General features: G+C 60.0%; 1 protein-coding gene across 1 annotated transcript in view; it reads left to right on the top strand.

The window, feature by feature from the left end:
• The first annotated feature begins 587 nt into the window (after positions 1–587).
• Positions 588–8128, top strand: part of LOC117642070 (nuclear receptor corepressor 2-like) — a 46329-nt gene continuing 38788 nt past the window's right edge. Inside the window, exons 1-2 of the mRNA XM_034379877.1 lie at positions 588–987; positions 2494–2985. Of these exons, the coding sequence (XP_034235768.1) occupies positions 2888–2985 (98 nt within the window). The 5' untranslated portion in view covers positions 588–987; positions 2494–2887. The remainder of the gene's footprint in view (positions 988–2493; positions 2986–8128) is intronic.

The raw sequence follows: 8128 nt of genomic DNA, 5'->3' as shown, positions 1-8128 counted from the left end.
GAAGGGCCCAGGTCGCCCATGGCGAATGGCGGCCCGTCGCGGACGGGGCGCTTTTATATCGCCGCTGACTTGAACTTTCGGTCGGTCCGTCGGTCCATTGTTACTGCCGGCCCACGCCGGGCAGGCCGGCCCATAGATAAAGGAAGCGGCCGTCTCTAGGTGCCTTTTGCGCTCAAAATTTGCCGTTCGCAGCGACGACGACGACGACGACGCTCTTCTCGGGCCGGCGTGGGCTCGCAGCTCGCAGGGCCCTGGGCCGCTCTCTGGGCCCCAACCCAGCCCCGCGCGGCCCCGCCCCGCCCCGCGCCTCCCCTCCCCGCTGCCGCTGCCGCCGCGACCCCCGCCGCCACGTCGACGCTACCCCCGCAGCCGCCGACGCCACCGCCGCCGCGCAGCCACCACCGCGACGTTCTTCCATTGATGCCAGATCCTCGCGCAGCGCGGCACCGCGCCCGCGCGCCTCGCCCCTCGCCTGCGCCCCGCTGCCCCCACTTCCACCCCGCCGCGCCGCCGCGGTCCCCCTCGCACCCCCTCCCCCTCCCCTCCTCCCCTCCAGCCCAGCGCCACTTGGACTCGCCCGGAACCTGTTTGCGAGCCTACTGTATGAGCGATCCCGAGCCGAGCCAGCCCGAGCCGAGCTCTGGCCGAGCCGAACCGACCGAACCGAGCCGAGCGCTGGCTGGCTGGCTGTTCTAAACACGGCCCGTGCCGTTCGTTCCGTTTCTAGCGCTAGTTCAATGACTTTAACGAATTTAATTGAAACGGGATGCAAGTTTAATCGGCAAGTTTTCGCGCGTGTGTGCGGGGGTCGTGTCTGTCGTGTCGGCACGAGTACGGGTGCGGAGCTCTCGCGACGTGAAGCGAACAACATACCTTCTGACCGGACCGATGCGAAGTTCGTCCTGAGTGCCTGTGCCCTCGGACTAAAGTGGATGTTGTGTTAAAAGTGTGGCGTAGTGCACTTGCGGCCCTGTTCAAGTGTTCAAGGTAAATGTTGCTGCCGAAGCTGGGGAGAAAAATGAGCGTGGAATGTTGATACAGTGAAGTGGTTGTGGTGATGTGGAAGCAATGCAGTCAAGGTGCAACCAAGTTCCCCGAGTGTTTCAAGAGCAAGCTGCTTCGTGCATCGTGGCCCTGCCTGGCCCTACCCAGTACCCAACCTGAACAAGCAGGACGAATCGCAGTGTAAGCTGGCCAGCCCTGCAAGCCCCAGCAGCCCAGCCAAGCCTGTTCAGTGGGAATGTGAGGTTAGCGGTCCCGTCCCGACCGCCCAACCCAGCCAGCGCCTGAGGCAGGCAGAGCCGAGCCAGGCAGAGGCAAGCACAAGCAGGCCAGAGCGAGCCAGGCCAAGGCAGCCAAGGCAGCCCACAGCCTGCAGAGGCTGTAGAGGTTAGGGAGCCAGTAGCAGCCTCTTGGGCTGGGCAGGAAGCCTGCACAAGCTGCTCAACCTCACCGTTGTGCCCCTCTTTGTCCCAGGTACAGCCAGTACGCTGTGGGTGATGTGGGATTCTACGGTGAGATCTGGGCAGGTTTCCGCTGAGAGTGGGCCTTAGCGTCTGAGTTGTAACGTCTTGGCTGCGGACACTTTTGTTATAGACTAACCCAAGAGTGTGTGCTAAGAGCACCATGTTGTGTATGGGCTGCTGCTTGTGAAGTATCGTAGCAGATTTTCTTTGGTGGCTCTGATTGTTCAAGTTTACTATATAAGTGTGTATTTGCAGTTCACGAATAAGCGCTAGATGTGTTGGAATATGAGATTTATCTGCTCTGTATATGTTAATTGATGGCTGGTCATTTCCATGTAAATATTCTCTCTCTGGTCAGTGTTTAAATTGGCAAGTGGGTCATAATTGTAATAGTGTTCATGTTCATGATGCAAATGAACAACCACTAACTTTTCAATAGTAAATTTTCGTAATTGTAGACTTACATTTTAAGAATTAATATGTAGAGTTTAGCAGATGTTTAGATTAGCTTGGAATAAAGAGGTGGGCAGTTCCATTCATAAATATCTGCTTTAATTTACAGAGTAGGATTTTCTGTATTTTGTTTCTTGTTTACCTAAACAATATATCAGGTTATTTGGTTAGTTTCATTTATTATAACCATCTATCATTCTAAATGGAGAATTTTCCCCTGAATGGAGGTAGCAAAGCTACAAAATTCCAAAGCAGAATCCACCAGTCTTATACAAGTATTGTGAAAACATATTGGTGCTTCTAAGTCAACAATATGTTTCATTTAGTTGACAATTTCTTTACAACTACTTGGCTCATTCAAATTTGTACATTTTCTACCTTCTTGTTATTGCTCATTCCCATACCCAAGCCTCAACTGTGGTTTATAATAGTTGGTGGTAATGGTGAACTTAGCAGTAACAAGAAAAATGTGCAAAGTTGGTTCCCAAGTGACGTAAATGTTATATAGGTCTCTATATGACATTCTCTTTATGTTCTATAAAGCCTAACTGTGTTTTTCTCTTCTGTTTTGCAGCTTTCCTCCGAATGTGCCTCAAACTCCACCAGAGCATGTTTCAAGACATCACCGGCAGGATGGGCCTCAGCATGTTGTGCCTCAGCTAGCATCGCCACTACCATGGCACCTAGGTGCCATCTTCGCTCTCGCAAGAAGAAGAGATAAAGAAGACATGCAACTGTACAGAAGCTTTCATCAAAATGAAGTGCTTAAAAAGTGTTCATTGGCAGTGATTTAAAATCTTCCCAATATTTTTTATTTCTTTTTTTTTTGTGTTGGGAAGTTTGTGAGCGTTTTTTCTCCTTTTTTTTCCACCCTGTCGAGGTGAACATTTTTTTTGTTTTAATTTTGTTTTGCTCACGGTGATACATTGTGAAGTGTGAGTGCACCACCCGGCCCGCCTCCGCGGAGCATGGAAACGGTGCAACAGACCGTAGTGCACCTGGACCATGGTGGTATTATCCAGCAACCGTCCTCCATGGCTTATGCGCAACGCTCCCAGCTACACAGGTGAGTTGCATCCGATTTCTTTTTGACTTGGCGGTATCGAGTGCGGTGCGCGGGGATCGAACCCGGGGCCGCGGCGCGCGGGTCGCGGAATGCTTTTGAACCAAGTGCGCCTCCGGTTCGGCAGTCCGACATTTGAAATCCGTTCCTCGGTTTCGGTGGGACTGCTTGGCCGCGGACGGTCGCGTTCTGAATTCCGTCCGCGTGCAGTTGGTCTTGAAAATGTATAGCGAACTAGCGAACACACGGGCCGGGCCCCGACGGGGACTCGAACCCGGTGTCTTTCCCCTCTTTTGTGGTCTCTTTAGTGTCGTTTTGCTCGTACGAACATGCGGTTTGCACTCGGCGACAGCCGCCGCGGCTGGAGCAAGCCAGTATCGGCAATTTCTGAGAACGAAGAATTGGTTTCACTCCTAGAATGCAAACGCCCGAGAAATATCGAATAGTCCGCTGAAAATGAGAACGAGGCTCTCCGTGAGGAGTGGACGGCCAGCTCTGCTGGCGTGTTCGTCGCTCTGTCTCTCTCGCACCCACACGGGACGCCCCATGAGTGCGAGAGGGACAGAGCGACGAAAACGACTCTCGGAATCTGTCTGCCGTTCGAAATGCTGCTCGAAATGGCTACTAAATGGCGCCGTGCCGTGGTGCGGGCCGTGCAGGCCGTGCAGGCCGTGCGGGTGGTGTCGCCGAGTTGGCGGCCGAGCCACGCCGCCGTGCCAGTCCCGTTATTGTCCGCGCCGCCCAAATGGCGAAGGGGCTTTCGGAGCGCTCGCCGCGCTCGCGTCGTTACAATGCCGCGCCGCTCTGCGCGCTCTGCGCTCGCGGGTCGCGCTTACGTAGCGGCCACCCCGCCGTACCCGCCATTGTGGCCCCGTAAGCCCCCGGGACGCGGCGACGCGGCCGGGCAGGCCGAGCTGGCGACGCGACGGATTTCTCTGGGCCCGCTTTCCGCGACACTGCAGACTGATTCCGAGAGTCGTTTTCGTCGCTGTCTCGCACCTACAGGGGGCGCCCCGCGAGTGCGAGAGAGACAGAGCGGACGAAAACGACTAGGAATGAGACTGGTGTAGCACTGCGTGGCACTGCGCGGCACTGCGCGGCACGAGGGTTGTTCGCCAGGGATTCCGCCCCGTCACTAGATGCCCGAGGTGAGGCTCGCTGGCTGGCTGGCTTGCTTGAGCGCTGGGCTGGAGCCACGCTGGAAACAACATGGAACAGCGGCGGACCAAAGTCGCCTCAGGGTCACCTTTGGCGGAGCATGCCCTACCCGGCCGGCCGCGCCGCGCCACGCCCCGCCCCGCCCCGCCTCGGAACAAGCAAGGGGTCGACGTAACGAAGGGCCCAAATTCGTTACTGCAGCGTCGCCGCTCCGCCGCGCGCGCACACTGGTTGCCCGGCTGGCTGGCTGGCTGCGGCTTGCCCCCCTTGCCCGGCGCTGGAAAATTTCATTTGGGGGTTTTTATTTTTGGCGCGGGCGTGGCGCGTGGCGATGTCATTTCGCCATTGCGGGTGGACGTGGGCCAGAAGACCGGTGGAGGCGGCAAAAATTCTAGACGCGTTTGGAGCTCCAGAGTCGCTGAATGGGACGCGGATCAAACGCGCGTCCCCACCAATAGATTCCTCGTTCGGAGAGCAATCCATTGGTGGGGTCACACGTTCGGTTTGAGTCCCATTTAGCGACTCTGGAGCTCAAAACGCGTCTGGAGTCTTGGCCGCCTGCGCCGGCCTTCTGGCCCACTGTGGATGGCCGGGCTGGCGGCGCTCTTGTGGCGCTTGCTCTCGAAGTAAGTTAGGCGCCGCAGTAATTAAAGAGCCTAGCCGCTCTGATTTGGCGCTTTGTTTGTGCGGCGTCCAATGAGCGAAGCACAGCGAAGCGGCATTTCGTTTTTACAGCCCGGTCGACCATTTTCCCCGCTGCCGTTTTTTCCCCCTCTCCGGCAATCGATGGTTTTTGCTTTTACGTTCTGGACTTTTTTTTTAAGGCGTCCTGGATTTACAAGTAGGAAATGGCATTTTCCCGCGGCGCTGGCGGCGGCGCTCTCGTTCGCCGAACGCTGCCGTGGCGGGCGGGCAGAGGGAAAAATTTGGCGGCGTCCCCGAGAATTCTGGGCCGCGTCAAACGGCACGACTGCGTCGGCGTTAGTACACCCCGGAAAGAAGAGTGAAGTAAACAGGGCGGTTTTTGTTTAGTTTTCCCCGTTCGTCCGAGGTGCGTGCAGGGTGCGCGTGCGAGGGCGCTGCTGGCGGCGTTTCATCGATTGGGCCTCGTTGTGCTGCCACGTCGGCCACCTCGGCCACCTGCACACTTCCTGCTGCTGACTGTTTCCCTTTTTCTTTCCCCGACATTCCCGTCCGCCCCCGCCCTGTCGAACGCCGCGCCGCGCCGGCTCCCGATTGTTGTTGTTGTTGTTTCTGTTCAAACTCGCGGTGGAAACCGTGGAGGTGCCCGCGGCCCTGGCCGTGCTGGCCGCCGTTGCGGCATAGTTGGCGCGGCGCACTTTGTCCCGCAGGCCGATTCCGAGCAGTGCTCGCCGTCTCTGTCGTGTGGCGGTCTGCAGGGTGCGAGAGAGGCAGCGCCAGTGCGGCCGCGCTGGAGCCGCTGAAGCTGGCGAAAGGCCATTGCATTCTGCCCATCCATTTTGCGGCGCGTAGCGGCGTGGCGGCGGGGCCCTTGCGCCGCGTTTCGTCCAGGCCGCCACTCCACTGCTCGGCGTGCTCGGCGTCTTGGAGGTTGCGCAACGCACGCCGTCCTTCCTTTGGGCCTGGTCCGGCTCGGGCCACGGCCGCGCTCCACGCTCCACGCCGCCCCGCGTGGCCCCGCGCCGCCGGTACCGCTGGCGCCGTGGCCTGGCGGCCTGTCCGCCTGCACGCTTGATGACGCCTTGGTATTGACCTCGAAACGATTGAATGGAGTGGAATACGTAACGCTGCCTGATCAGCGCGCCTGGCTTGGCCTGGCTTGCTTTGGTTCGGTTTGAACGCGGCGGTGTGGCGCACAGTGGACCGGTGGAGGCGGCCAAAACTCTAGACGCGTGTTGAGCTCCAGAGTCGCTAAATTGGACTAGAACCGAGCGTGTGACCCCACCAATGGTTTCCTCGTTCGGAGAGCTATTCTGTGGTGTGGGTCACACGTTCGGTTCGACTCCCATGTGGCGACTCTGGAGCACAAAACGCGTCCGCGGTTTTGACCGCCTCCAAGGGCCCCCTGTGTTGCTCATCAACCTCGCTAAGTAACAGTGAGAGGCTCATGCTTGACAGAGCCGTTTGTTGAACGTCCAACCTTAAACCTTAAAACCCTCTGTGCGCGGGGCTCGCTGTTCGACGCCCAGCTCAGAGTCTCCGGTCGGCGGCGCGGCGGCGCTTGACCGGCCGGACGAACGCGGTTGTTGCCCGCGCGGCCATGTGTCAACCAGCACACTGGGAGTCGTCTCTGTCTCTCTCGCACCCACAGGGAACGCCCCATGAGTGCGGGAGAGACAGTGCGACGAAGACGACTCTGGGAGTGTCAACCAGGGGGACAGTTAGCGAGAGGCTGCGGGATGATTCCAAACAGTGCTTTCGTCGTTTCTGCGTCTCTCTCGCAGGGCGTCTCGCTGGTGTGCGAGAGAGAGAGAGAGACCAGCCCGCTGGCGCGGCCCGCGTGGGCGAGCAGGGGTTGGCGTCGACGGCCTCCCCAAGGCGCTGGGCAGCGCGGGGCTGGGGGTGGCCTACAACCAGCGCTGGCGCCGCACGGCCGCACGCCGCGCGGGCTTCGTTTTCTTCTCCGCGTGGTGGCGAAGGCGAAGGAGTGGGCGAAGGTGGAGGAGCGAAGCCCGGCGCTGGAACTGATTGGACCGGCCGGGAGAAAGAGAGACAGAACATCGCCGCGAGGTGCGGCGAGGCTTCGCGCTCCGGCGGCCGGGGTTTTTGAGCTGCCGGCGTGTCGAGAGGGGTTTCCTGAACCTTGGAAAAGACCGGCGTTTGTGGCTTGAGCGTCCTTGCCGCCGTCCTGGCCTGGCTGGCGGTTCCAGGGCGACTCTTGGCGGCGCGCTTCCGTCGGGATGACGAGTGGACGTCGCGGCGCGTCGCGGGGAGCAATGGGAAACTGCTGCAGCGCGAACTTGTGCGCCAAAGGCCGAAACTGTGGCGCGATTCGTGCGCTCGGGGGGATGCCGTCCCGCGAAAGAGGTGCGCCGTGCGCCGCGCCCCCTCAAGTTGGGCGTCAAGTTCGGCCGGCACGGCGCGGTGGCGCGTCGCTACCTCCCCTCCCCCCGCGTACTTGTTATTTAGGGAGAAACTTGGTTGCGCGCGGTATTTGGGTTCTCGAAAAGGGGCGGGCCCTGGCGTGGCGTCGCGGCGGGTGGGTGGGCAGTACGGAAGGCGAGTCGGGAAAAAGTTGCCCGCTTTCTGAGTTACTTCCTCCCCGTGCCGCGTGGCGGTGCCGCGGGGCACGGTGCGCGGCGCGGAGCACAAGATGGCGGCCGCGGCCAAGGTGCACCTGGACGCCGAACGCCGCGCGGTGCAGCCGAGGGGCTGAAAGGCGAGCTTGTCCTGGCGGCCCGCACTCCGCCCGCGGCGTGGCGTGGAAATAGCCCGCCGGGCAGGCTGGCTTTAGAGAGTCTCCGTCGCTCTGCCTCTCTCGCACTCATGGGTGTCCCGTGTAGGTGCGAGAGAGGCAGCGGCGAAAACGCCTCTCGGAATCGGGTTGCTGCTGGTGCTTGTGGTGGCCGGGTCGGGGTTTAGGTGCGTTGGTTGTCTGGCTGTGCCCCGTTCTACCGGCGACGGGCTCTGCTTGCCCTGCTCGGCGACAATGGTACTCCAACGGCCGGCTTTAGCAGCGCACGAGTGTCTGAATGGCGCCCGGCTGCGGCGCCAGGCCCAACTTGGCACTTTTTATTTCGTTTAATCTGTTCCCGGGTTGTCGTCGCCTCGCTACGCCCGCGTTGCCCGCGTAGTACAGTGTCGAGGAGCTCGGCGAGCACCGCCACCGCCGCGTGTTTGCCGAAGTGGGTGAAAGACTTGCAGCAGGAGGGGGTGTTGTGCGCAGGGCAGTGAAGGGCGTTGCGAGGGGAGGGGGAGGGGGGATTAATTGGCCATGGGTGTCACGTCCAGGGGCGCGGGGTTGCAGGGGGTGAGGGCGTGGAGGGGCCTACCGCGGTCTGGCCCG

The sequence above is a fragment of the Thrips palmi genome, unplaced genomic scaffold (assembly GCF_012932325.1).
Source record: "Thrips palmi isolate BJ-2018 unplaced genomic scaffold, TpBJ-2018v1 HiC_scaffold_16, whole genome shotgun sequence".
NCBI lineage: Eukaryota > Metazoa > Arthropoda > Insecta > Thysanoptera > Thripidae > Thrips > Thrips palmi.
This window is presented reverse-complemented; position numbering and strand designations above follow the sequence as displayed.